The sequence below is a fragment of the Lutjanus erythropterus genome, chromosome 24 (assembly GCF_056507025.1).
Source record: "Lutjanus erythropterus isolate fLutEry1 chromosome 24, fLutEry1.hap2, whole genome shotgun sequence".
Classification (NCBI taxonomy): Eukaryota; Metazoa; Chordata; class Actinopteri; order Lutjaniformes; family Lutjanidae; genus Lutjanus; species Lutjanus erythropterus.
Window position 1 is genome coordinate 16,738,588 of NC_139340.1, and position 27,642 is coordinate 16,766,229.

The 27,642-nt window shown below is 43.2% G+C and overlaps 3 protein-coding genes across 5 annotated transcripts; 2 read left to right on the top strand and 1 right to left on the bottom strand.

Moving 5' to 3' along the window:
- Nucleotides 1-925: 925 nt before the first annotated feature.
- On the top strand, nt 926-13,150 carry kpnb3 (karyopherin (importin) beta 3). The gene is made up of 26 exons (XM_084713270.1): nt 926-1,082; nt 3,908-3,988; nt 4,686-4,878; nt 5,072-5,174; nt 5,293-5,389; nt 5,485-5,589; nt 6,634-6,756; nt 6,952-7,072; nt 7,176-7,263; nt 7,794-7,900; nt 8,071-8,195; nt 8,326-8,415; nt 8,516-8,689; nt 8,772-8,990; nt 9,082-9,165; nt 9,256-9,388; nt 9,589-9,710; nt 9,881-9,977; nt 10,093-10,265; nt 10,367-10,478; nt 10,592-10,647; nt 10,744-10,866; nt 11,115-11,334; nt 11,426-11,654; nt 11,734-11,875; nt 11,992-13,150. Exons 1-26 carry the CDS (start codon nt 1,005-1,007, stop codon nt 12,076-12,078), a joined length of 3,282 nt encoding a protein of 1,093 aa, XP_084569396.1. The 5' UTR covers nt 926-1,004; the 3' UTR covers nt 12,079-13,150.
- A 2,416-nt stretch (nt 13,151-15,566) lies between these two features.
- atg13 (ATG13 autophagy related 13 homolog (S. cerevisiae)) lies at nt 15,567-23,147 on the bottom strand. 3 transcript variants are annotated; one of them, XM_084713891.1, is made up of 18 exons: nt 22,982-23,147; nt 21,223-21,303; nt 20,517-20,597; nt 20,294-20,413; nt 20,046-20,092; nt 19,807-19,947; nt 19,646-19,686; nt 19,279-19,375; nt 19,033-19,140; nt 18,712-18,805; nt 18,416-18,514; nt 17,959-18,042; nt 17,622-17,731; nt 17,280-17,421; nt 17,003-17,080; nt 16,785-16,892; nt 16,374-16,502; nt 15,567-16,282 (listed from the first exon to the last, which is right to left on the bottom strand). In XM_084713891.1, the coding sequence occupies exons 2-18, from the start codon at nt 21,289-21,291 to the stop codon at nt 16,205-16,207; spliced, it is 1,626 nt and encodes a 541-aa protein (XP_084570017.1). In that variant the 5' UTR covers nt 21,292-21,303; nt 22,982-23,147; the 3' UTR covers nt 15,567-16,204. The 3 variants fall into 3 exon arrangements, with proteins under 3 accessions (XP_084570017.1, XP_084570016.1, XP_084570018.1); XM_084713890.1 differs by lacking the exon at nt 22,982-23,147 and adding an exon at nt 22,326-22,487; XM_084713892.1 differs by lacking the exons at nt 18,416-18,514; nt 22,982-23,147 and adding an exon at nt 22,326-22,486.
- Nucleotides 22,634-26,278, top strand: harbi1 (harbinger transposase derived 1). The gene is made up of 7 exons (XM_084713894.1): nt 22,634-22,769; nt 23,778-23,943; nt 24,033-24,235; nt 24,391-24,478; nt 24,616-24,823; nt 24,910-25,085; nt 25,254-26,278. Exons 2-7 carry the CDS (start codon nt 23,779-23,781, stop codon nt 25,452-25,454), a joined length of 1,041 nt encoding a protein of 346 aa, XP_084570020.1. The 5' UTR covers nt 22,634-22,769; nt 23,778; the 3' UTR covers nt 25,455-26,278.
- Nucleotides 26,279-27,642: the final 1,364 nt, after the last annotated feature.

Genomic DNA, 27,642 nt, shown 5'->3' on the forward strand with positions numbered 1-27,642 from the left:
TTATCAGAAGTAAATCCAACATGTGCTATATTTAGTGTGAATTACTAACCCTTTCATTTTAAGTTTAAAACTACCATTATTCAGGCAAGCTATATTTAATCTTTAATGTGCAGGGGACATGACACTCTATGTCTGCAATGAAAACATATGAAGGTTAATTTACAGGCAGTCCTAAATTCAATATTTTTGCAAGGGTTAATTTAAATTCTGTATTTGTGACAGTGTGCAGAGGGTTTTGAAAAGGCATTACCATTTGTGCTGCAAAACTAAATATAATAAATGTTTATAATTATATAAAAATTATAGAAAATACGAATGAACAGCAAAATAAATATTTCAAGGCAGGAGGTAGGATTAGCATAAGTTACAGAATATGAGAAAATAAGTAAAAATTATTCTATTCATAAACGTACTTGACCCAAAAAGTATTAGTGGCAAATGTAGACTATCCTAAAATTAATATTTCTGTCAAAATGGGAAGGACACGTTATTAATCATATTATTATCATACTTTTGGAGGTTGTTGGGGTGAAGCTGTGTATTTTAATATTAGTCTTACTGTTTTAGCTAACCTCTTAATCTGAAAAGTAGACGCCTGAAGTAGTTCAAGTACAAATACTTATAAGTTATAGTCAAATATATTGGCCTACTTGAGTAAATGTACTTAGTTACTTGCCTCCACACTGATAATATTCATGTAGGACAACAATGGCGATGCACTTTCTATTTTTCACTGATGAACTGATTTCCCGCGCTTTAGCGATTCACTATTAGCCAATATGGACACCGCGTTCACTTTCCGGTGTCCTCTCCGTCCAATAGACGCCGCGAACCCGCATGAACCAATGACCCACGTTTGCGACAGCTCTCTGGTCCAATGGACGGCGAGTGGAGTTGATAAGCCAAGCCAATGGGACGTTAGCAGCATTGTGTGACCGAGGCAGGGTCTGCCGGGCTCATTTCGCCGCTTCTCCACCCGGCTGCTCTTTTTGGATCTCACTGCAATGGCGGAACAGCAGCAGTTCTACCTCTTGCTGGGTAACCTGATGAGCCCTGACAACAGCGTCAGGAAACAAGCAGAGGTGAGTGGAGCGATCGTCGCTGTTTTCAGAGGTGACAGGTCGGACGAGTGTAGAAATCGGGGGCGATCGGGTTAGCCACAGCTAACGCAGCCTAGCTGCCTAGTCTGGCGCGCAGGGAGCTCTCACGTCAGGCTCGGTAGCCCACGTGCAATGTGAAGCCGACACTGAGCGCTAGCCGGCTAATGCTAACTACCGCCACCATGTTGCGTAGTTATGTGGACATAACGTAGATCTTACTGATATGATCCCAGTCGTGACACAGTGTGGTTGTACGTGTATGTGTTTGTGTGTGTCACGCCCAGTCGGTTTGCCTCAAGGCGAAATGTTCCGTTTGTTGGGTTCTATTCTAAATTCAACAACTGACAGTGTAGCTGATCGGTCGTGTCTAGAAGGTAACGCTACATTTGTGCAAGTCTCGCGAGATTTATAGACGTTGTTTTCCTCATCTGCGCCTTGTACGATTGTATTTTGTTTTTATAATGTTACAATTCTGCGATAACATCCGTGTTGTTTTGGGAAACAAAAACACTTGGATAGGGTTAGAGAAATATCTTGATTTAGATTAAACTACCACTCTCGCGAGATCGTACGCGAGTCTGTTGTTCCCTTCTGGATACGACTGCGGAGCTAAACGTTTAGCTAGCCAGTGTAAAGGAGGTAGCATAAAGCTAGCAACCAGCTACTTTTATTAGCTAGCAAGCAAGCGATCAACACAGTAGAATGCGGAAAGACTAACGCATGAATCAGAAATTAAATACCTAAGTACATGTTACGTTATAGGTGCGACGATAAACCACAATGGGTGACGTTAGAGATGGAAGTTGGAGAGCCAGTTCATTCAGAGGGCGAGCCATGTTAGCAGTGCTTATGCAATGGCCTTCAGTCATTTTATGTGAAAGTCTTAAACACAGCTGTTGAAAACGTGCGATTGCCTTCCCTGTTTGGTTTAATGTTACTGATGAATCAATTTGTATCAGTTACAGCCACGTCATTACAAAGGCTCATCTCAGGTCACCCCCCCCTCACTGGATTAGTTTCTCTAAGGATTTGTTTGGGCTCAGTCTCGCTGGCCTATTCACTTTCTCTCCCACCACGATTAGCCTCTTGTCGCTGCAAAGCTTTGTTACCCCGGTTTACCTCTTCAGCAGCACCCGACTTTTGGATGAGGTGGTTGAATCTTATCAGAGTCAACCCCCCTCACTGGCAGTCAGCGTTTTTCTTTGTAAAGCACAGACTGTCTGCCGCGATGCTAAGCTCATTGGGATTCATCCTTTATAGCAACTCTCCCTTTCTGTCATACACACACAATAGGGACTGATCTATCTGTAGAGGACATTAAACCCTTATTTTACAGCTACAGTCTGCAGCTACTGAACATCTGTAGGTGTCCCAAGCTCTTGACCTCATACAAGGCATGATGAGAGGGTCGGCATGCCATGAAGCACAATATTGTTGCAGTCTTGGAGTTGGGAAGTGAAACTCTTGAGTTGAATGCAGAAGTTGTGTGTTTTCTTCTGTTTTGGTACAGCTAGTGGACATGTTTTATTGCTGGCAAGCTGTCCATGTGCCCTGAAAAGTCACTTCAGGCATTTTGGCTGTTTGGATGATCCTTAAAAGTTGATTTATTACATAAACATTATTTAGAAAGTTGCATCAGTGTCTGTTTTGCTTTTAATTGTTTTTTTTGGGGGAAACTCAGGAAATCACTGACCAGCATGGGCGTGAAATGTCTTAGATCGCATTCATGATGGTCTTTAAAACTTGATTTAACTTGCTGAGACCCACACAAACCCTGTGTTTACATGCAATACAATGGTTGCTCGATTTCAACATGCAGTTTCCATTTAAATGCATCTGGTCAGTAATCCAGTTTCTCCCCCACCCTGCTGCTGCCACAGCGATACTCCTCCCTGTCCTGGATCTTTGTAATGCTAATTTCCACACTTAAAACATGCAAGAAATCCATTTCAGTGCATTTAAGGTCATGTTTCCTCATCATCTGTCAGTATAAACTGGGTTTTGCTTATATGATAATAAATAACTCTAATTGCTAAATAGCTAACTTGAGTTTTTGCCATTAAAGTTTATTGTTAAACTGACAATTAACTGCTGCTCTCATTACATATTTTTGTCACATGTTTATTAGCATGTTTGAGGGATCAGTGAAACATTGTCTGATTGATGACAAAACTTTTGCTCCCTGACATCTGCATCAGCCCCAAAGGCTCAACTGTTAGCACCACTTGTGCATGATCATCTGTAGTTTTCCCTTGAGCACACACCCAACATTTCACTGCATCCCCACAGACTAAAGCATCATTTTTTTGTGTTTGCATTTCTCATGTGGCTTAAATGATGCAACTGAAGAACAAGGAGATCAAAACAGATTCATGGCACACAGTGTGCATCACTACAATCAGTCACTGTTGTTAAATTTCTCCTTTGATATGAGTTTTAAAAAATGCTTAATCATTATGATAAAGCTCTTTACTGCTTATTCTTTAACCACTGAACAGAATATTTGGCCCGCAGGATAAATGCAATAAATATATAATCCAGATGATAAAACAGGTTTTTGAAAAGCCACACCCATGTTGGTACTTAATCCGTAAAGATGAATGAAATTATAAACCAGCCTCAAGCATCTGTTTCAGTTTAAAATGTGCCATGGCATATGTGGAATCGCAGGCATGTGTAAAATGCCATTACTTTGTGACGGCAACAAACTGAACATGACTCTCTCACAGGGCTAAAACTGTGCATCAGCAGGCGTGCACCACGTGGCGCGTCTCATCCTCACCACTGTCCATTCATGTTCTTTGCAGGAGACCTATGACACCATCCCGGGTCAGAACAAGATCACATTCTTGCTGCAGGCCATCAGAGATGCATCTGCTGCAGAGGAGGTTCGTAACACTGACATATCTGTGCCATGACTTTTTTTTGTATGTGTGCCTTTTGTAAAATGGCATCTTTGTTTGAGCTGTCTCTAATGTAAAGGTTTAACAGACACCCTCCAGCCAATTAGAAACACATCATCCCTGGTCTTGGTATAAAACCTTGTCACACAAGGAGAGAAGAACATTTAAGTTGCCGAGTGTTGGGGAATCCCGTCTGCATTACTGCAAAATCTTTGAAAAGGTGCCACATTGGTGGCATTGTGAGAATGTAGAGCAGCCATCACACGTGGGTCCTCACCCACAGCCTGACATGAAGCTTGTTATGAGTCACAGTTTTGGCATTTGGGCAGTTATGTTTACTCTGAGTCCAGCAGCTGCTTGGTCCCTCATGCTTCCTCTCCTGTTCTTTTACCTCAAGGCTGATATTTTTAGAGTCTTGAAATGGGAGCAGGCAGAGAGGTGCTCGGCCCAGCGAGAGTGACTCTGCCTTTCTGAGATGCTGAATGTTTAGTCAGTTATTAAACATGCGAGTTTATCCCACTGAATGTTAGAGTGTAAGTTTGTCAGCTGCAATCATACGGTCTCTCCTGTAACACTTACTGAAAGCTCTATTATAAAATAGTCCCAGAAATGATCGTGTTGGTGATGGTGAGCAGTTTGACATCAAGTTTAAAACCTTTTTTTTTTTTTTTGGTCTACTCAGGTCAAACAGATGGCAGCAGTGCTCCTGCGGCGGCTGCTGTCATCGTCCTTCGAGGAGATCTACCCGGGCCTGACCCTGGAGATGCAGACAGCCATCAAGACAGAGCTGCTGACCAGCATCCAGCAGGAGACCTCGCCAAACATCCGCAAGAAGGTCTGCGACATCGCAGCCGAGCTCTCCCGCAACCTAATCGGTAATGCTGCTACTTTTTTTTTTTTTTTTACAGCTGGTCTGGAAATGTTTAGCCAATATTATCTCATCTTTTCAGTCTATAATTGTGACAGTTGCGTTCACTGTTGTGTTCGATACTGTAGGTCAATGATGTAATGTTGGGAGGTGATTTATTGACCAAAATGAATTCTCTTTGCCTGTGATGTTTCCTTTAGATGATGATGGGAATAACCAGTGGCCTGAGCTGCTCAAGTTTCTGTTTGACTCTGTGAACTCTGACAATGTCGGCCTGCGAGAAGCTGCCCTGCACATATTCTGGTGAGGTTCTGTTCACGTCATACCGGGCCATATAGTTGCATTATCAAAGACAAACTACTGTATTTTCAGACAGAGGTTCTGCTGGCTGACAAATGTGTGTGTGTCTTTGCTTATTTAGGAACTTCCCAGGAATCTTTGGCAACCAGCAGCAGCATTACATGGAGGTTATCAAGCGTATGCTGGTTCAGTGCATGCAGGACCAGGCCAACCCACAGGTATCACACAGGGATCTAATTAGAGCTGGTTTTGGGCGGTTAATTTCCTGTTTTTGTATGACTGTACATTTCATTTTGTTCAAACAATCTTTCAGATTCGTACCCTGGCGGCTCGGGCTGCAGCCTCCTTCGTTCTGTCAAACGAGAGCAACACGGCGCTGCTGAAGCACTTCGCTGACCTGCTCCCAGGCATCCTGCAGGTAAGATACCAGAACCCTGTCCTCATCTGGCTCCTGTGAACTGGATCAGATTATTCAGTCAGTTTGTGTGGTTTTAATTCGGTGATCAATAAGCTCATATCAATGCAAAGTGAAAACACTGATCCAGATTATTAAGATGCGCCTTTGTTTGTCTGTGTGACCATTTTTATCCAAGAGCACCTTCCTCGAGATTCAAACTGTTCTAGTTACAGCCACGGGCCCCTGAATTGAACCGTATGGTGGCAGTTTGTGATGCCGGCGCAGTGTGACGTCACTGTCGTCTTCAGTATACCGTATCATGATGAAACTCGTGATTTAGACCCCTGTTAGTTCTCAGTGCCGCCTGATTCTTCCTACACGTTTCAGCAACTCGTCACACGGAGCAGTGTTTGTGTGACGACTGCATACAATCCTTTGCACCAGTAATGGTCAGTAAAAGCTTGTGCACGAGTCCCTTGACACCCATTAATGCAGCGCTAGATGTTACATGTCCTGTAGGCTGATCTGGATGCATTAGCTAATGTAAAAGGTTCAGGTGAAAATGATATCCTGTTGAGATCCTTTGATTTATGGAGCCGTTTTGTAAATTTGCCTCTTTGTTTCTGTCTGTATTGTGGTCATGACTATTTAGACTGAGTATACGGAAAGTAAATAAGGAAGGAAACTGCAAATAGAAGCTGCGAGAGTTCACCTGATTATTCCTTGTCATGCTGTATAGAGATGACACTGTTTGCATTGTTAGCGTATCACTAACAGAACAGGGCCGGTAGCTGTTCCTCCCAGCTGTAATTATGTAATCTAAGTTAACAACATGTTTCCCACCACTCTACAATCTAGATTATGTTGATTATATTGAGCGTGCTGGATCCTGCTGTCTTCCTCTGCTCTGTTGCAGCAGTATTTTCCTGTCGGTGACTCATGATGTTAGAGGTGGAGGTTAAGCTCTCACGCTGTGGCGACAGTGTAAATTGAGCATTAGCAGCATGCCACGGCTGAATGAATGTATTGGCAACACTGAGCCGCGCCTCTGTTGTTTCTAATCAGGCGGTGAACGAGTCGTGCTACCAGGGAGACGACTCTGTGCTCAAGTCCTTGGTGGAAATTGCAGACACAGCGCCCAAATACCTGAGACCCAACCTGGAGGCAACCCTGCAGCTCTGTCTGAAGGTGAGTCGCAGAGCACCTCAGTGCAAAGTTAAACTTTTCTGCTATTCATGTGAAATCCAAAGTCCTGCCAACATCTGCATCTCAGGAAAGTTTCTTCATATTCATCTATATTCTAATACTTTATCTGGAATAAATTAGAAACTTATCTAGGTTTAAGTTTGATGCTCTTTGTGACATTTTGCCATCTCTCTCCAGCTGTGTGCCGACACCAACCTGACCAACATGCAGAGGCAGTTGGCGCTGGAGGTCATCGTCACCTTATCTGAGACTGCAGCAGCCATGCTGAGGAAACACACGGCCATCGTGGCTCAGAGCGGTGAGAATTTGCTCCGTCATCAGTTTACGTCTCTTCACTGTTCCTCTAATAAGTTTTGGGCACCCAAAGAAGTGCGTTTAGTGATCCTGTATGTCGTCTTTAGTGCCCCAGATGTTGGCCATGATGGTGGACCTGGAGGACGATGATGAGTGGGCCATGGCTGACGAGCTGGAGGACGATGACTTTGACAGGTAAGGCCGAGAATCCACAGTTTTGTCCTCAACACCGAGTGCTGAGAAATGTCCAAACTGTCTCATGGATGTGGGCTTTTTGAGCCCGAGACTGATTAATTTTAGAGGGGAAAATTAAGTCTGGTGTTTTTTTTGAGCTGGAATAAAAGTGTTGAGGCTGTTTAAGGTTGTCAAAAGCATCGAGACATGAATACTTTTGATACCACATGTTTAAAATGATAAAAATCTGTTTCTTATAGTTCTGACTGTATTAAAAACAGTTTTTTAAAGGGCTCATTCAAGACTTCAGTTCGGTCTTCATTGTCCTGCCTCAAATTTTACTTGCAGTAAAACCAGACTGTTCTTTTTCTCTACCAGCACTGTGTGCGAAAAGATAAGAGATGGAAAGAAAAATCATTCTGTGTGTCTAGGACTTCTCTCTTTGTCGCGGTTTTGATTTATTGTCCTATTGTCAAGTATCTTTTTGTTTTCTTGTTTAAAAAAAAAAATTCTGGTATTGTGACAAGTCTTTGTTCCTCGTCCTCCACCAGTAACGCTGTGGCTGGGGAGAGCGCTCTGGACAGAATCGCCTGTGGTTTGGGAGGAAAGATCATTTTGCCGATGATCAAACAGCACATCATGCAGATGCTGCAGAACCGTAAGTAAACGCACTGCAGAGTGTTTCACTTTAAATCTCTTCAACCTTGAAACCTGCTGGAAGTAATTCCAACAGAATTTTATTACCCTGGTTTTCCATACTATTTCACGTTTCTTTTTTTAAATTGGTCAGTGAGTGTGAGGTCAACCCACTGTTGTTTTTGTCTCCAGCTGACTGGAAGTACCGCCACGCCGGACTGATGGCGCTGTCGGCCATTGGTGAGGGCTGCCACCAGCAGATGGAGGCCATCCTGCAGGAGATCGTCAGCTTCGTCCTCCTCTTCTGCTCCGACCCTGTAAGTTATAGCGAGATTAGATGTTTTGTTTTTCTCTCGCTTTACTTCTTTGGTTCCTAATGTTACAGGACTTGTTTGCACAGCAGCTGTTAGTTTGTGATTATGAGTTTGGCTTCCTTTTCCTCCTCAGCACCCAAGGGTCCGCTATGCTGCCTGCAACGCTATTGGACAAATGGCTACAGACTTCGCTCCGACCTTCCAGAAGAAATTCCATGATAAGGTGACTAAAAAATAATTGCTCTCATCAGCCTCCATCTGATGCACAGATGTTTACATGCATCTTTGACTGAAGACTGATCCTGTGTCCTCGTCCCTTCCAGGTGATCTCAGCCCTGCTTCAGACCATGGAGGATCAGAGTAACCCTCGGGTGCAGGCTCACGCTGCCGCCGCCCTCATCAACTTCACAGAGGACTGTCCCAAATCACTGCTGATCCCGTATCTGGACAGCCTGGTGCAGCACCTTCACGTCATCATGGTGGCCAAGCTGCAGGAGGTACGAATCGATCACAACAGTTTTTATAATTCAGTACATTCTTGGACAGGAGTGTAACGTCTGTCCTCTTCTCTTCTCCCAGTTGATCCAGAAGGGCACCAAACTGGTCCTGGAGCAGGTGGTGACGTCCATCGCCTCGGTGGCCGACACAGCCGAGGAGAAGTTTGTGCCGTACTACGACCTGTTCATGCCGTCGCTCAGACACATCGTGGAGAACGCCGTGCAGAAGGAGCTGCGGCTGCTTCGTGGGAAAACCATCGAGTGCATCAGCCTCATCGGCCTGGCTGTGGGCAAGGAGAAGGTACCTCAAACTGTCCACTGAGGTGTTGCATCATGACAGCTGGCTGCTTCGCTACACTTTCAGGCTTCATCTGTACTTTTTTCCGTTCTAGTTCATGCCAGACGCCTCTGCTGTCATGCAGCTGCTCCTCAAAACTCAGACAGACTTCAACGACCTTGAGGACGACGATCCTCAGGTAAAGATGCTTGAACACGACTTTGAACTAACTTGATTACCGTTTCTGCACAGTCAAACCATCATCCTGTCGTCTTGTTGTGTGGTTTAGATCTCATACATGATCTCAGCCTGGGCCAGGATGTGCAAGATCCTGGGGAAGGAGTTCCAGCAGTACCTGCCTGTGGTGATGGGCCCCCTGATGAAGACAGCCTCCATCAAGCCTGAGGTGGCCCTGCTCGACAGTAAGTAACCAACTTTTTTTTTTTTTTACCATTTTATAGACTGAAATAATTGTGAAGTGCAGCCCTAGATTTCCTTTAATTTGTCACCCTTCTGTAGAATTCTATCAGAAAACATAATTTTGCTGGAAATGCTTGAGAAGTGCTCGTATTAGAGTCTGGAAAAGGTGTGGAGCCCCGTTTATTTTTACCGTCTGTTGCAGCCCAGGACATGGAAAACATATCAGAGGATGACGGCTGGGAGTTTGTTAACTTGGGAGACCAGCAGAGTTTTGGCATCAAGACGGCCGGCCTGGAGGAGAAGGCCACCGCCTGCCAGATGCTGGTGAGTAATCCGGTCCACTGCAGCAGAGAAGCACAGAGACACATAGATGTCCTGCCAGACTGTCGGGATCCTGAGGGAGGGGGGGTCTGAGGCAGATCAGTCAGAGCAGCAGATGGCAGCATTGTTATCTGTATTTAGATATTGAGGTCATTGTCTGTGTTGTGTTGCAGGTGTGTTATGCCAAAGAGCTGAAGGAGGGTTTCGTGGAGTACACGGAGCAGGTGGTGAAGCTGATGGTTCCTCTGCTCAAGTTTTACTTCCATGATGATATCCTTTTGTTATTTGATTTTAAAAAAAAATCACGATTAATGAACAAAAACATGCCTGCAGTTAAAATTCAGATTTAGCAGAATGTGTGGCAGTATTTCCTTGACCGTGTCACGTGTGCGGGTGGCAGCAGCCGAGTCCATGCCCCTGCTCCTGGAGTGCGCTCGGGTCAGAGGACCGGAGTACCTCACCCAGATGTGGCACTTCATGTGCGACGCTCTCATCAAGTCCATCGGCACCGAGCCAGACTCTGACGTCCTGTCAGAGATCATGCACTCTTTCGCCAAGGTAACTGTTCTGTATAACTGTTGTCATAAAAGATTTTTACAGTATTTAATAATAGTAACCAGGTCCAGTTTGCATCCTGACTGATGGAGTTTATGTTTCAGTGTATTGAGCTGATGGGAGACGGGTGTCTGAACAACGAGCATTTCGAGGAGCTGGGTGGCATCTTGAAAGGAAAACTGGAGGAGCATTTCAAGAACCAGGAGCTCAGACAGGGTGAGACTTGCAGGGTGCATTTCCCCTCCGTTTTAACAAAGGCGTCATTCTCAGAAGAGTCCAGCTCAAAGGACAGACAGCTCTCTAACCTCTAACTCACTTGTCCTTCACAGCTAAGAGACAGGATGAAGACTATGATGAGCAGGTGGAGGAGACATTACAAGATGAGGTAAATATTTTCATCTCAGTTTAAGCTGTTCTGTGCAATAAATCCTAAGTCTCATCTTGTGAAAAATGCATAAACATTCCTTCTCTCTCTCCACAGGATGAGAACGATGTGTACATCCTGACCAAAGTGTCCGACATCCTGCACTCAGTGTTCAGTAGTTATAAAGAGAAGGTGCTGCCCTGGTTTGAACAGCTGCTGCAGCTCATCGTCCAGCTAATAGTGAGTACTTCCTGTTCTCAGACAAGGAAACTAAAACAGAAGGCAGCGTCATTAAGTCATAAACCAACATTCTGTGCAGTTCTAATGAAGTTTAGGATAAATATTAACATTATATGTATTTTATTTCACTCCTGAAGCTGCTTTGACTGACAAAAATCAAAAAAGACACTACACAATTATGAAAATAGTTGACTGTCTTTTCATTGACTATTTGAAGTTGTAGCTAAACTTGTCCTGCTTGTCCTCAGTGTCCCAACAGGCCGTGGGCGGACAGACAGTGGGGTCTGTGCATCTTTGACGACGTTGTGGAGCACTGCAGCCCCTCCTCCTTCAAATACGCGGAGTACTTCCTGCGGCCGATGGTGCAGTCACTGGGAGACTCGAGCCCCGAGGTTCGACAGGCAGCTGCTTATGGCGTCGGCGTCATGGCTCAGTACGGAGGAGAGAGCTACCGCCCGTTCTGCACAGGTACGACCTGCTACGGCTCCTCACTGCAAATGTTGTCTGCAGTTTGTCGTCTTTAGTGACTACATGATGTTTGTGTGTCTTTGTGGTCCAGAGGCCCTCCCCCTGCTCGTCAGAGTCATCCAGGCTGCCGACTCGCGCTCCAAGGAGAACGTCAACGCTACAGAGAACTGCATCTCCGCCGTCGGAAAAGTCATGAGGTTCAGACCAGAGTGCGTCAACGTCAACGAGATCCTTCCTCACTGGCTCAGCTGGCTGCCGCTGAACGAGGACAAAGAGGAGGCCGTCCACACGTTTGACTTCCTCTGTGACCTCATTGAAAGGTACCGCCGCAAAATTTGTCGCCCCGCATTTGTCCAGGTGTGGTTGAACAAACTGCTGACTGTCGTCTCCTCCCCGCAGCAACAACCCCATCGTCCTCGGACCAGACAACTCCAACCTTCCCAAGATTTTCCTCATCATCGCGGACGGAGTTGCAAATGAATCGGTGAAGAGTGAAGACGCGTGCAGCAAACGGCTGGCGAACGTCATCCGTCAAGTACAGGTGAGCTGTCCCTGACTCTGGATCTGGAGTTGGATTTTCTGTAGACGTAACTAAATATCAAAGTGTGTGAAGGTTTTTTTTTTTTTTCTGACGTTAACCCTGGTCTTGTCCCCCAGGTGTCAGCAGGACTATGGACACAGTGCGTCTCGACACTGAACGAGACGCAGCAGAAAGCCATACAGGACCTACTGAACACTGCCTGAGCCTCGGCCCCCCGTCACCTCCCCGCTCTTTAAAAAGCCCATGAAGAAAAGTCGAGCTCCTGGACCTCCTCCATACACTCCCTCTTCTTCCTCCTGCTCTGATCTGTAGTGTGTATGGACGCCGGCTTCACCCCCACCACCACCACCGACCCCCCCACCCCAACCCCAACATGATCTAACTCCGCCTGCATTCAGCCGAGCGGGGCAGCAGGCTGGACATTCGTGACGATGGAGGACATTGGCCATCCACCTCAAAGACTTTCACCCTGAGAGTTAACGTGTCAGTTATCCCCGTCTCCTCACAGTTCAACATGTCTTCTATCTGGACGTTTCGTCTCCAACCATTCCCTGATGTTTGACCCCGGTGCCCAGAGGGACTCATTCTCCACATCGCCCAACACAAACTCATTGGACAGTCAGGCTCGGAGGGGCCGCAGTGGGGGAAACGGGGACAGGACATTCTGATGATGGACTGAGCAAATTGAAAAGAGGTGGAAATGCACACTGGGCGATCACTGCCTGTCTCATGTGAATTTTTCTTTTTTTTTTAAATATTTTTATTTGATTTCTTTTTCTCGTTCAGTGTTCCCAGTGTCAGCTGGGGGGAAACGGCCTCTGTCTGCCACCGCTCAGAGGAAGTGTTTCAACAGTTACGGCATGTTAAGTGGCTAACTCTAGAAAATATAACTAGTTAGGAAATTTACATCATCGTCGTCTGGGAGAGTTGATTTTAAGCAGCTTCTCCTCCATAGCCTTCCAGATAGCTGTCGACAGGAAGAAGAAACGAGCGAAGAAGATGAAATGTTTACGGAACGGTTGTCAGCCCCTGAGGTAGCAGTGTCGGGGGCTCTCAGACGAAGAGGAGCAATAACGTGTAGTTGGTCACAGTCGGCCACATAGTGAGTGTCAAGCTGGAGGACGTGAACTGTGGAGGAAAATGAATTGTAGAGTATCTGTTTAAAACGCGTGCTACCATACTCTTAACTTTCTGGTTTTGACCCTTTGCAGTCCTGCAGGTATGTGATGGAACTCCAGAAAATACCAACAATAAAATTCCATTTGAGAATTCTGACACTCGACTTTTCATTTGATTTATTAAACTGAGGGAATCATTATTGCTTGTTGTTTTTCCCCCAGTGTTAGATTGATGCTATCTGTGCTTAAATATAAAGTTAGAGTCAAGAGACCTTTAGTTTAGTTTACTATAAAGACTAAAGAAGGGATGATGTGCTATCTTTTTCCTCTTCCTCAATACCAATTCTGGTACCTATAAACTTTGCGTGTCAGCCAATACCAGTGGATTAGAATAATAAATATGCATATTATTAACCCAGTATGGATGTGTATGATTGCTAATCTTGTGTGGTTAAAATTTGACTTGCAGGGTGCTGCTGAGAAGCAGCAGGGTCCCACATACTCTCTACTAACTAAAACCCAATAATTCCACTCTGGTTTAACAAATTAAAAGTACAACATGTTAAAAAATATATTGATTTTATTGGATATATGTGCTGAACTATTGCTTTGTTATGGTTCTGGGAATTCTAAAGTCTCTGCTGGTTGCCTGGCAACCCCGGTGGTGACAAGACTCTCAGAGGATGTTAGATGTTGGTGAGCTTTAGAGATGCCATGTGGCAGTTTCCCCTTTACTAGATTGTTAACGTAAGAACTTATGTGGAGTCGGTGTTGATGGTAAAAGTCAACTGAAGCAATAAATTCCTGAATAAGTTCTCACAGACCTGTGAGCTGCATGTACCAGGATAATACAGATCAAAGAAACAGCCTATAGCTTTTACTTTAGCCAAAACATAGTATAAATACTCATCCAGCAGAGGACACTAGGAATCAAAGCTGAAACAGCCTGTAACTGTGACATCACTGTGACATCACTTGACGCAGGAAGAACAGGTTTTGCAGCACAGGCTGAAGAGTTTACTGCTTCATTTAATGACATTTACCATCAAAACTCACTGGACTTCAGCATGAAAAGTGAATTATGGCTGACAGTTTAACCTCAACCCAACAGTTATCAATTATTGATTTATAGTGCTCATTGAAACAAAGTGCGTCACAATTATTCAGTGAACTTTTCCTTTAAGGTTCTGTCTTTGCGTCACCCGCTTCCTCAGTTGCAGTGAATATAACAGAAATGTTTTATACATGTGGGTCCAGGCGTTTGTTGTTTGAACAGAGCAGCCATGCTTTATTAGAACATCTACTGTAGACCAACAGCAAAGAAACGTTTAAATTAAAGCTTTCAACCAAACTCAAAACAGTCATGGATGGAGACCCTGGATTCTTCCGTGAACAGCTGGACACGTGTTTATCACCTTTACAGACCCCAAAATATACATACGCATGTTCTACTGCAGACGACAGTCCTCACACTCGGCTGTCAGCTTATTAGGAAGCTAAAACTAATAACAGCAGCCCTGCAGCAAATCCTGCCTTCCTGAAGGTTTTTACGGTCGCTTTCTGGAGGTTGTAGCTTCAAAGTGCCTCGCTACAAATTAAAGCCTCCAAAATGAGCATAAACACTTCAACCTTCAGAGACGTAGAACTTTTACTGCAGAAACTACTGTTTCAGCTCGGCCTGTTACTGTGTATAAACTCACAAGTTGCTTTAGCATGGAAATGTGTTTCCTGTACACGTAAAGGTGCAGGTCAGTTTATCTGAAGTGCGGTTGTGTGAGTTGTGGTCAGTAGTCAGTGTGTTACCTGCAGCAGATGGCGGTCGACGCGCCCTCAGTTTGGAGAAGCAGGAGTAGGAATCTAACCACTGTACTGCTGTGCAAAATCTATTCTAGCCACCTAAAAAGAAAAATCAATATCAGATGAAGTGCACACTACGCTTTCTTTACCTCTGTCTTGCTCAACCAAACTCCACTGGCAGAATCAGCATTTTTTACTTGCAGGAGCACGGGAGCTGCTGGTCTACCGCTGCCTCGATCTTTTAAGTTTGTGTTATTGTGCGACCTCTGTGTTTTAAACGGTTGGTCTGGATTCACAAAAGTCACACAGTAACAAACAAACAAATTGATCAGAGCAGCAGTAGACCAGGAATTTTGCCAGAAATTCCCAGTGGAGTTTGGTTGAGGGCGAGAGAGCTTTTTTTGGCATATACATCAGTGGTTTCCTGTTGGAAAAGGCTGTCTGACACTAAAGTAAAGAGATGAAAATATTCTGAATACAGTGTGCACTTTGACTGCTGAGCGTCTGTGCTGCTTCCCTGAGCTGGGGGCGTGTCCACCGCCTCCTCCTGTAGGTAAAACACTGACTATAGCCAAATACCTCACACAGCATCACTTCAAATACAATAATAATCCAAAATATCCCTTTAAATTCCCCTGGGGCTGTTTGCTGACGTTGAAGTTGGCAGTTTAAATCCCCAGTCCAGCTGGGAAACACCTGGCTTGGGTGAAATGAATGAAAGGCTTGTCGCTGTGTTGCCTCTGATCGAGGCAGCGCCCCCCCCCCCGGACCGCTTTCGATGTCAGTTGTGACGTTTCTGAATCGTGACACGCGGGGAGGCGTGAGTGCAATTTCTTTGCCAAGACCAGCTTTTCAGGATTTCAGATCAGAAATAAAAGCCTCCTGGAGTCGCGTTGCTCATCAGAAAGGCCGTGATGTTTTGTAGGGAACCTTCAGAGGCTGGTAGTGTTCTGCAGAGGGGGAGGGTGAGTTCTAGTGAGTTCTAGTGAGCTACAGTTGAGCTAAAACTACCATGAGTGCAGGAAGTCTGTCCTTTAAACTGCATGGCTGAAAACCACATGATCATCTGATTAAACGATGACAGCAGACCTGTGCCACATAGAAAATAAAGATTCTTCAGTTTGAATGAACGCTATCAGATCAGAGAGGAGGGTGTGTGTGTGTGTGTGTGTCAGTGTCAGTGTCAGAGGAGATCGTACAGTATTTACAGAAGAGAGAGAAGATCTGTACAGGCTGCGAGGTGAACGTGCCGAGGAAGAGGAGGAAAAACGTCAGAAATGAGGAGCTTCACGTTAAAAGATGGTGATTTAAGTCTGAGTGATTCTCACAGGAACAAACAACTACAGTCTCCACGCTGCGTCTCCCTTTCGCTCTTTTTCCGTTTCATCCATCCAGTCTCGTCTCCTTCGCTCCTCTACTGCAGCATGTCCACAAAAGCGTCGAACTCGTCGATGTTCTTCTCGTAGACGGCCAGTTTCTCTGGCAGCGAGTCCTGCACACACAAGACACAAGTTGCTTTTACTTATATGCATTCAATTTGACAGCAATTTTTTTTTTTAAGTTAGACTTTTCTAGAGCGTTACCAGGTCGTCGGCCATCGACTGGGAGCTGATGTGTAGCGAGAGGCTGGCGAGCTGAGGAGGGTTTTGGAACTCTCGGTAGAAGGTGCCAAGATCCATCGGCAACAAGTCGTCTTTCGAGAAGGCTGGACGCTGCACACAGAGACAGACAGAGAATAACATTAAAAGTCAAAACACCTGACCCTAAAGTCCAGTTCGTTTGATTAACTTTTCTGCACCATGGCTTGAGACTAAAGAGTAAATGTCTGAACTTGGTTGGAGTAGCTTTCTCAACGCACCTCAGTTCAGATTTCTGGACAGTTTAAAAGACCAAAAACTAAATTCTCTGTTGCATAATTTTACATTTTTATATTGTGCCTATATGATGTTATCAGTAATGAGCGGGCGAAAGAGAAGAGAGCTAAAATGACGTACAAAGTCGACCATGACAAAGTCATCCTGTGGACCCGATCCCTCTGAGCCCTGAGAGTGGAGGCTGGCCTGCAGGGGAGACGGGCAGGGAGGAGAGTCTGGAGGCTGTACCTGAACACACACACACACACACACACACACAGAGACCCAACATCATTGTCTATTTCAAGACAAACCAAAGTAATCTGCTGAATGATTCATCATAATAAAAGTGAAGCTACCATGGGATCGTTCTCCTCCGAGTCCAGACCTCGAGGAGCAAATGCAGCGAACGGCAGGTCCAGACTGGCTGCTGTTATCTACACACACACACACACACACACACACACACACACACACACACACACACAGTAGAATTAAGTGTTAAAAGTGACTCACAAAGTCAAAAACACAATTCTAGTTAAAAGGGTTCCCTCTAGAGACAATTTAATTAATGTCACTACAAAGCACTTCAGCAGGGAGGAACAAACGGGCCGACGTGTGTTTTTTTTTTTTTACCTGTGTGCTGGGTTTGTTGACAAAGGCTCCGATCTTCCTTGTAAAAGCGTTGAGAGACTCCACGGGGTCAGAGGGAGAAACACTCCTCCTGCCTTCATCCCTCCTTCCATCTCCGCTCTGAGACAGACCGTCATCGTCACCACTGGGAGGAAAGACGAGACGCCGTTACTGAAAGTTTCATCAAGTTCAAAGTCACACCTGAAGCCTCTTTTCAGAGTCTGACGACATTCGACTGTGAGACTAAATCATGAGCTTGTTTATGTTAAACTCTAAAGCTCCATATTTGTAATGAAATAACTTAAAAGTTCTGCAGGTTGTGAAGTGACATCTGGAGAGAGCGACCTGCTGCCTGGTGTGTTGGGGGCGTGCTCTACTGTCAGATGGGCGTCGGCTCCATGAGGCGGCTGGGCAGGAACCAACACGACGCCGCCCTCCTTCCCAACATGCAACATCTAGGGAGGCAGAACAGAGCAGAGTTTATGTGTCTGTGTTTTTTCTTTTGTGGGCTGCCTGACAGATACTGGATTTTTTAGCACATATTCATGATGCAAGTTTATATTTTAAATTTAATAACAATAAAAAAAATACAGATTCTGCATTCATGTGCAGATAATTGTTTCTAGAGATGCTGTATATCTTTATTTTCCAGTGTATGGATGAGGAAGTGACTGTGGATCACCTGGTTTGGGTTGGCAGCAGGGTGACACAGTTCAGCAGCTCCTGCTAGAGCTGGAGGCTGGTATGATAACCTGGAGGTATACAGCTACAGACACAGACACAGACAAGAGGGAGAAGGGATGTTGATCTCAAAACATGGAGGGGTTCAAGGTCAACAGAACATCAGCGCTCTTGAGATGAGTCAAAGACTGACAGGGTTGAACTACTGAGCTACATGGGATGAAGATGATGATGAAACAGGCCTGGTGTTTGCAGCAAACAGGAGATCATACATCATGTAAGTGAGTGATGGAGCTTTAAACAGTTAAAAGTGAAGATGGTAAAAAAAAAAAAAAAAGTCAGATGCAACTCTGACACACCAAACAAAAGAGAAATGGGAGCGATGAACAGCGTCAGTGTTCAGTTGAAGGTGTCTCACACACACAGTCACACTCTCACGGTGGCCAGTAGAGACTCACAGTGTGAGTGACCAGTCCAGGAGCCACAGGAAGCTGCAGACTGTCCAGGGGGACGGGCTTAGACAGTTTAGAGGGCGAAGGACTCAGTGTGCATACACACTGACACAATGCAAAACACACACACACACACACACACAGACACACGCACAGAGATACAACAGACGATAAAAAGACAACAGGAAAGAAAACAGACAGAGAGAAGAGAAAGTGGAATAAAAAATAGGTATGAGAATGAAGAGAAGTCACAGGATAAAGAAGGAGACAGTGAAGAGGAGCAGAGGAGTGTGTCATCATACCTGAGAGGGAGGGGAGGTGGAGAAGGAGGTGGTGCAGACCTCCTGGGAGTCCTGAACTCCTCCAAACGGACCTCCGTCCTCCTCATCTGGAGCTCTGCAGAAATACAAACACACAGTTATAATTTAATTGTTTTTTTTATTTTAATACAGAGAAATGAACACAAGTTACACGTTTAAAAAATGCAGAGACACAAGTCACAGAGAGCTGATGTGTCCACTGTGACGTCCAGAGGATGAATCACGTCACCTAAAAGCTCTTAATTGTCTGTGATCTCTGTGTTCGGTGGTTGTTTAACTTTGAGCAGAGCTCTGTGTATCTACCTGTAGTTGCAGGGCTGTCCCATGGTTGCAGGACGCTGGCTGCTGCAGGGAGGATCCACAAAGTGATCCACGATGATCCCCATGATGGGAGCTGAGCGCTCAAACTGTCTGCAGGGAGCCACAAATCAACAGTTTGTTGAGAAAACAGAGCTAAATCAAGGGCTAAATAAAACTTTAAATATGATTCTACTTTTTTAAAAAAACAAAACGATGCATGTGTTGTTTCACATGCAGTGTGCTTGTTACCTGTTGGACATGAATGCCAGGTTGGTGCGGTAAGCACATGACAGTGTGACTGTGCCGACAGGAGTGCCGACGACTCCGACACGCACCGTCTGAAAACCTTAAAACCAGACGGCCAACTTCAGTAAACATGAATATATGCTAACCTGATACAGTTAATTCAACTGCATGTCGTAAAGTTGATTTATTACACCAGTTAGAGACATTAACAGTGTATAATTTACTATATTTCATTTGATTCCCAGTCAGATTACATTACGACTGTAACGGTTCAGTTTTTTAAGTATACCAAAGTGTAAAACCTTAGTTTAGTATTATCTACAGTAAACTATGAAAGTCTCGTCAGTCAAGAAGTTGAGTTTACAGTTACCTTCTCCTAATCCACTCAGCTGGACTTCCCCAAAGTAAATCCTGGACACGAGACAGAAGGAATTTAGAACGAAAAGCAAGTCACATTTTCCAGATTTATAAAACTCTGTAGACAATAATAAAAGAAAAAAAAAAGGAGCTTCAGCAAAACTGTCCACTCACCTGTATAATATGACATAGTCGTGTCCCTGCTTTCTGGACAGTTTGTAGGCGGGTGTTACTCTGGTAATTGCCAGCAGAGACTTCAGGAGGACAGAGAGACGATTGTAGACTGTATAAGACACCTTGATGTCCTTATCGCACCTACAGCAGAGACACACGACACATCGACTCAGCACAATTCAGCAGAGTGTCTGTATTTCTACTTTCCTCGAAACAAAAATGAAACTGAATCCTCTCACTTTTCGTTCATCTCCAGGCACCACGTCTCTAACTCCATCGAGTCCCCCTGAGAGAGAAAGACAGACACAAAGGTCAACATACGTGTCGCCAACCTCTTCTAGTTTACAAAGACGATTCCTGAAGTGAATTTTTTTTATGTTAAAGCTTCTGCACATTTTGAGCTCCTCTGGATAAAAAGCCATTTCACAAACAAAGAAAATGGACAGCAGGAGAAGGTCCGCGGTCGACGTGTTGAGAAATATTTTACCTCTGACGTCTTGAGGGAGATCTCGACACACATGGAGCGTCCGATGCCTGGCAGTTGGCCGGCGAGCGCCTTCTTGGCTTCATGAGTCACCTCTGGGATGTCTTTGATGGCCAAATTAAACTAAACGACATAATAATAATCAAAATTATTTTAGTTTACATATAAATCTGATCAATCAACACAACAGCTGAAGGTAAAAGACACTCTGACTAAATGATTTTACCCAGTCAGAGCCAGTAGGGGACGAGGATGAGCGAGTGCAGATCTTTTCTCCAAGACGAGCTTGGACAATCACCTGGACCGTCTGTCAACAGGACATGAGAAATTAAACAAAGTGAAAAGCCTGGTCGGACAAACGCTGCAAATGAAAACAGCTGACTGGAGTGACAAGCACCTCGAAATAAGGGCAAAAAAATCCCAAAATGTTGGATACCACTAGAGGTTAGAGAGAAGATGTTTTATAAACTTTTAAGAAGAGTGGGGAAACAAAGCTACTAGAGGTAGAGCCAGACCGATATGAAAACAAATTTTTGAAGAACATATAATGCAAAAATGATGCTTGAGGTGGTTTAAATTTAGCACAACGGGAAACATTCATGTGGACCAAAGAAGCTCCCAGGCAGGTGTGGATGCCAAGAAACTAAGCTTCTTACTTTGCAACCTGTTCAACTCGCAGTGTTAAAATGTTCAGGACTATTTATTTCACTTTTATTTATTCTTTATTTTCTCCATAATCATTTCTAGAATTAGTAGAAAATGTAGAGGTTAAATTATTTAACATACAATACAATATTTCACCTAAATATTATTTAATGAAGTTATTTATTTTAAGGTGCTACAAGCAATTCTGAAGAAATTTAGTGGATTGTTGATGTTCAGTCTCGTTCGCAGGTCACCAGCAACACAATAAAATCATACAGGCTTCTTACCTTTAAGGCAAAAAACTTAATGAACTTGTCCAAGTCTTTTTTATCCTGGGGACTCAGACCACTGTCCATGTTGTCACGACCCTGCAGGCAAACACAACAACAGAAAGAAAACTGTGATTGTAATCCACAATCAGCTGGAAAAATTTTTATTCATCATTTATTTTCCATATATTGCAGTTTTAGATTTAAATATTGCTGTTACATACTGTACATAAGGTACATGCACATTTATACACACCTTATTGAATTTATTATATATTACTATACTTAGATATATATTATTGTTATATTATCTGTTTCAAATATTGTAGTAGCATACATATTTTTACATACTTCATATCTTTCTATTATTATTATTCTCTATGCTTATATATATTTTCTGTTCTTTAACGTCAACAGTTTCCTCCTGGGGATCAATAAAGTATGTCTGATTCTGGTCTGTTCAACATTTAGTTGAAGTAATCAGAGTAATTACAGTTTCTGGTCAGTTCAGGAATGATTCCAGCAGCATCACATCGAGCACAGGCTGCATCCAAAATAATATTAAATGACTTGAAATACACAAAAAGAGATGACTGCAGAGAAACTACTTCAATATTAGTGGATTAACAGACAGTTAACAAAAAGAATATCCAACAACAAGCCAAATTTGGACCAAAACAAGTATTTCTAACCACACATATACAGTATTTTGCTACCTTGCAATTTAACAATTACTAACTGAAAGTAATGCACAACACAGTGAGAGTATTGCCTTCAACATTACTGTTTCTCACATTTGTTTTTAACCCACATATGGCCACTGTTTGTGTTAGCATATGAGGCCTTCACGTTCACATGAAATTGTCCGGATAATATTTGGAGGTCACAATAAATTAGAGACACTGACAACCTGCTCACACGGTTCACTGCACAGCCAGGCCCATTAAACGAGAGCAAAATAGCAGTTTTATCGATAATTACTGAACGTTTATGTTTTATAAAGGGGAGAAACAGGACTGGACAGGTGACTCACTGTCCAACAAGCGTTAGCATGCGGCTAACGTTAGCTAGCTAGCTACATAACACGCACTTTCTCTCCATCGCAAAACAGCCGAACTTACATTAGCTTGTCCCTCAGCAATGTAGCTTCAACAAAATGCGAATTAATTTAATAAAAAACGACATGCAACGCTGTGTTCCACAAACATTTACACGCCCAGTTCGGATGTACACAACGTCAACAGCGGCTGAGCTGCTTCTCTGTTTATCTTCTCCATGTCGACGTGTTTAGACAACAGCGCGTTCACACACGCACTTTCCTTCATTTGTCCGAAACCGTCTGTAAAATATGCAGTTTGGAAAAAAACAAGATACAACACTTATAATAATCACAGAGAACAAAAATCTGATTATTGTGCGGGAAAGAAATATATTATTCGCTGTGAAACGATAATTTGTACCTAAAACGTGTCGCACTTTTTTTGTCGAATCTACGCATGTGCGTAGCAAGTTGAATGTTCCTGAGGCTTGTTTTGGTTGACAAATGCCGCATGACTTCTCTAAAGGTAATGGCATTTTCCTTAACAATGCAAAATAATTTAATTATGCTGTAATTCTCGTTTACAGCCATTCACCTACATGTGTCAATAGAGGAATAGTCTCCGCAGGCTCGCCCCGCTGATTAAAAAAAAACTCATATGCTAGGTAGCTAGCTAGTTAGCACGTAGGCTCGATTCTTGATTATCAGTAACGCAACCGTTATTACTTATATACTCACTTTAAGGATGGCAGGTTTTCAGTGCTGGAAAAGTCACGTCTTTCCACAATTTTTCAGCTAACAAGCGCCACATTCGCGGTTTAATAAAATAAAATAAAACAAAAGTAATCTATAGGCAGTCCACACCACAAATGTAATGTATAGAAAGTGAGTGGATTCCAGTCAACAGCCGACCGATGCTGGCTTTTTGGGACCGATACTGATATTAGGAAGTAAACACATTCTAATAAAGATTTATCAGCCTATACAGAATGCATACATATATGTATTATGTTTGCAATTATTCCTCAAATCTGTTCATCAAACACCTGTGACAGAGATTTTGAATGGAGACGGGGTATTATAAAGTTTAATAATAAATTTTAATTGACCAAAATGACATTGGGGGACTGAAAAAATGCAAAGAAGAAGAATACAGGAATGAAAACATTAAATTATTTATTGAATCATTTATGTTTGTTTATTTTAGATTTTTGCTGTTATGGTTCTTTATACTGAAACAGTAAACTTTCACTGATATTTTTAGTAAATAGAAATAACTATAATAAAAAAAAATAAAATAATATAATAATATATATATTGAACTTGAATTAAGAAAAACGATTAAATGTACATAAACTGCTGCTTACAAAACAAAAAATGAACAAAGAAAAACACTTTGCATTATGTTATGTAAAAAGAAAAAACTTTCCATATCGGCACATAATAAATAAAATATAAGGCGCACAAAATACAAAAAAGTATAGACATCAAATAAGAATATAAACTGCTGAAGTAAATGTATCGTCTCCCACAGAATGGCGATCCCGATAGCCATCTTGGACTGTGATCTACTCCTACACGGTCGAGGACACAAGACTCTGGACCGCTTTGACCTGGACTCTGTCTCAGACAACTTCCTCCTCACACAGTTTGGCTTCCCCAGAGAGTTCATCCTGTATCTGGTGGAGTTACTCAGAGAGGTCCGTATGAGACGCTTTACTGTCCCTTCAACTGTCCGTCTTTCTGTAAAACCTGCAGATTCTCTGGATTGTGTTTTTCTGCTTGTCAGGCTCTCTGCAGACGTACCCAGCGGTCCAGAGCCATCAGTCCTGAGGTCCAGGTGTTGGCTGCTTTGGGCTTCTACACATCTGGATCATTCCAGACATCCATGGGAGACACTATAGGGATCAGCCAGGCGTCGATGTCCAGATGTGTGTCCAATGTGACCAGAGCCCTGGTGGAGAAAGCTCCTCAGTTCATCACATTCAACAGGTATGATAACATGCTACATGCTGTAAACACCTTCATCTCTGCAGAAAGATAACAGTGGAGAGCCGAGAAGCACAAATTAACCTTCATTCTAAATATTAAAAACAATAAGAGGAAGAAAAATAACAATAAGAGCAATAATAATGTTTTCCGAGCAGAGATCCCTCCAGCAGAGAGCAGTCGTTCCAGGAGTTTCAGAGGCTGGCAGGATTCCCAGGAGTTCTGGGGGTGCTGGACTGTGTTCAGGTCTGTTATACTACATTATATAAATAAATACTGATTTCTCTTTAGTAAATTCAACCTTACATTGTTTGGTAGCAAGATAAAAAAGTTCGATAGCCTGAAGTCATTCTGTCCCCACATCCTTCTCTCTTCACCTGCAGGTCACCATCAAAGCTCCAAACAGCGAAGACTCGTCGTACGTCAACAAGAAGGGCTTCCACTCTGTGGGCTGTCAGCTGGTGTGTGACGCCAGAGGACTGTTACTGAGCGCGGAGACACACTGGCCGGGCGGACTCAAAGACACTGACGTCCTGGAAAGATCTGCTCTGTACAAACAGCTGCAGGAGACAGAGGAGGGCTGGCTGCTGGGTGAGACGCGGATTTCGGACTCAGGACGGCCTGAATCCTTCCGCAGAGTCTGAAAGGGTCCCTGATTTCAGTTTTCTGTTTCCTAGGCGACCGGCGTTACCCCCTAAGGAAGTGGTTGATGACCCCGGTCGACTGCCCAGAATCCCCTGCAGAGTTTCGATATAATCTGGCTCACGCTGCCACACATGAGATAGTGGACAGAACCTTCAGAGCCATCCAGACCAGATTCAGGTGTTTGGACGGCACCAAAGGATACCTGCAGGTACTAATCCCACCAATATGATACAAAAACATCCCACAAGTCTTTGCAATCAGAAACTTTAATCAAAATAATGAGTTAATAAGAGGTTTTCTCAAAATTGTCATCTTCCACTATCCTATTATACTAAAAAACAGTGTCCTCAATCTATCTCACCTCTTGTCTCTGCAGTATTCTCCAGAGAGGAGTTCGTCCATCCTGCTGGCCTGCTGCGTCCTCCACAACGCCTCCCTGCAGTCCGGATTGGACGCCTGGACCCTGGAGAGGACGGACCCCCTGGAGCAGCCCGAGAGCCTCGAGCAGAGGCCCGAGGACCGCGACAGCCAGGCGGAGGAGCTCCGGAAACAGCTCATACTCAAACACTTCAGCTAAAGACTGCCGAGAGGACGAGGTCAAAGACTGAATTAAGACCGGGACCAGAACAAACATGAAGAAAGTGCACAGACACAGTGTTGCTGATGCAGTTTTTTAATATTTTGCTGGTTTCTACTCTACTGACTACACTAAGATAACATAGTAATATATGGAGGAACATGCAGGACGCTATACAACAAACCAAGACAACATTTACCAAACACACATTTCAGATAATTCCAGAAGATGCTTGATTATTCTCTGAACATCCATGAAGAATAATCAAGCGCCCCCTTGTCTGTTACAACTATTTAAACTGTGTGCAGCTGTTGTGTTTTCGAGGTTTCTTTACAAGTGGAAAAAGTCACCCTCCCCTCCCCAACTTTACATCGTCCTCCCCCCCTCAAAAAAAAAAAATCCACTGATTTTCTCCCTTTTTTTTTTCCCACGTTGATTCCACAGGTTAAAATCTTGTCACAATACAAAAAAAAACAAAAAAAAACAAGGCCCTTTATTTACAACAACTGCACATTAAGTTGTCATTATTTATGTACACCGGTGCATTAAGACTGTCAAAGGTGAGAATGGTGGGATGTTTGTGCAACGGGCTGCAGTCACGTGATGGTTTTTGTGTTCGCTTAGCGGGAGGAAACAAAATGAAACGAATACGGAATTAATCGTAACGTTTTAGGGACGAAAAGAGGATTATAGTCGTGGACTGGGACACTGAAAAGTCTGTTTTCATGGCTTTTAATTTGAAGGAATACCACAAGGTTTACTGTGTTGTTGTTTTTTTCTTGCATTGTCAGAACAGTGATGAAGAAATAAAGATTTTCTCTAAATGTCCTGGTGTTCCTTCAAATTGTGGCGATAACAAAGAAGCTAGTGGTGTTTTACTTCCTGGAATGTATTAGTCCCCTGATTGGCTTCATCAATATATACACACTTTCTACAAACAGGAATAAATACAACAAACACTGCTGTCGCATGAACACGTTTAGTATCCACGTTGAGATGCTTTTATGACAGAAAAATATCTACAAGTTTTCATTTTTTTAAAACTTTGCAGCTGATTTATGATGAATTTCTTTGGATTTTCAGGTCCAGAAACTTGAGATTGAGGGTGAAAAGTTATTATTTTTTTAAAGTTTCAATTGGCATTTTTAAATCACAAGGGAACAAAAACCTCCTCGGAGTGTTTTTGTTTTTTTTTTCATGCGACAGCAGTGCAACATAAACACTGTATTACAGTTAAACGACACAAACAGATCATGTCAAAGTTTTACAGTCTGTAAAACAGCATGTAAAACTTCACATCATCCTAAATGCCAAAACACAACATACAATTCTTTTTTTTTTTTTGGCATAAAATAAATATGCTCTTTTTCGATGCTCAGAATATATTATAAGTTGTATTTTTTAAGTTTTTTGTAAACATTATTTAGAAAAACAGATAAACTAATCTTAAAAACAAGTTCAGTTATTTATTTTTTTGTTGCATAAATTAAATATGCTCTTTTTCGATGCTGCAAATATATTACATATACAATTTTTAATTCCATAAAAATATTTCCCAACCTCTGTCAGGACCCCTTTAACGGGCCCTCGATATGAAAATATGGTTTCAACCCCGAATGATGCAGAATTTTGGTCAGAATTTGGAAAAATAAAAAATAAAACAAAATAAAAGTTGTAACTTTAAACACACGACATAACTGTTTGATGAGCAGCTCGTGAGAAGGACATAACAGAGAGATCAATCCTGAAAATTCATCCAGGTTATGAGGAGAAACAAAAACTAAAGAGGTGATAAAATGAGATAAATTTAACCCGAGTCTGAGCCCAGCCTGTGGTCTGGTTTAAGTTTATATTCCTGTGTGGGATTTAGGTGTGAAGGCCAAGTTGGTCACACTTTGACTGAAGGCACTTTTTTTTTAAATGGCACAGTTTCTTTTATAAATTATGTTTTTTTTCACACCTGCAAGTAAAGTTTTGCAACATGTTTGTAGCGTCACATGCTGCATTCACTGCGTTGTGTTATGAACACAGAGCTGAAACAATTATTTAATTAGATGATTGACAGAAAATTAATCAGAAATGCCCCCCGACTTTAGCTCAGGGCTTGCTGGCCCTGCTCTGGACCAGGGTTAGTTTGCAGGGTTAAATCTTAGCCCAGGTCTATTCTTAGTCCTGTGTAAAAACAAAA

What these genes read in the sequence shown, in the direction of transcription:
- kpnb3 (XM_084713270.1), top strand. Translation starts at nt 1,005, where the DNA reads ATGGCGGAACAGCAGCAGTTCTACCTCTTGCTGGGTAACCTGATGAGC. An exon ending in TGCTCCCAGGCATCCTGCAG is followed by an intron (nt 5,590 to 6,633) that starts GTAAGATACCAG and finishes GTTTCTAATCAG; the next exon opens with GCGGTGAACGAGTCGTGCTA. An exon ending in TCCTCTTCTGCTCCGACCCT is followed by an intron (nt 8,196 to 8,325) that starts GTAAGTTATAGC and finishes TTTCCTCCTCAG; the next exon opens with CACCCAAGGGTCCGCTATGC.
- atg13 (XM_084713891.1), bottom strand. Translation starts at nt 21,291, where the DNA reads ATGGACAGTGGTCTGAGTCCCCAGGATAAAAAAGACTTGGACAAGTTC. An exon ending in GGACAGCCCTGCAACTACAG is followed by an intron (nt 18,806 to 19,032) that starts GTAGATACACAG and finishes GTATTTCTGCAG; the next exon opens with AGCTCCAGATGAGGAGGACG. An exon ending in ACTTTGTCATGGTCGACTTT is followed by an intron (nt 16,503 to 16,784) that starts GTACGTCATTTT and finishes CTCTGTGTGCAG; the next exon opens with CGTCCAGCCTTCTCGAAAGA.
- harbi1 (XM_084713894.1), top strand. Translation starts at nt 23,779, where the DNA reads ATGGCGATCCCGATAGCCATCTTGGACTGTGATCTACTCCTACACGGT. An exon ending in CAGTTCATCACATTCAACAG is followed by an intron (nt 24,236 to 24,390) that starts GTATGATAACAT and finishes TTTTCCGAGCAG; the next exon opens with AGATCCCTCCAGCAGAGAGC. An exon ending in AGAGGAGGGCTGGCTGCTGG is followed by an intron (nt 24,824 to 24,909) that starts GTGAGACGCGGA and finishes TCTGTTTCCTAG; the next exon opens with GCGACCGGCGTTACCCCCTA.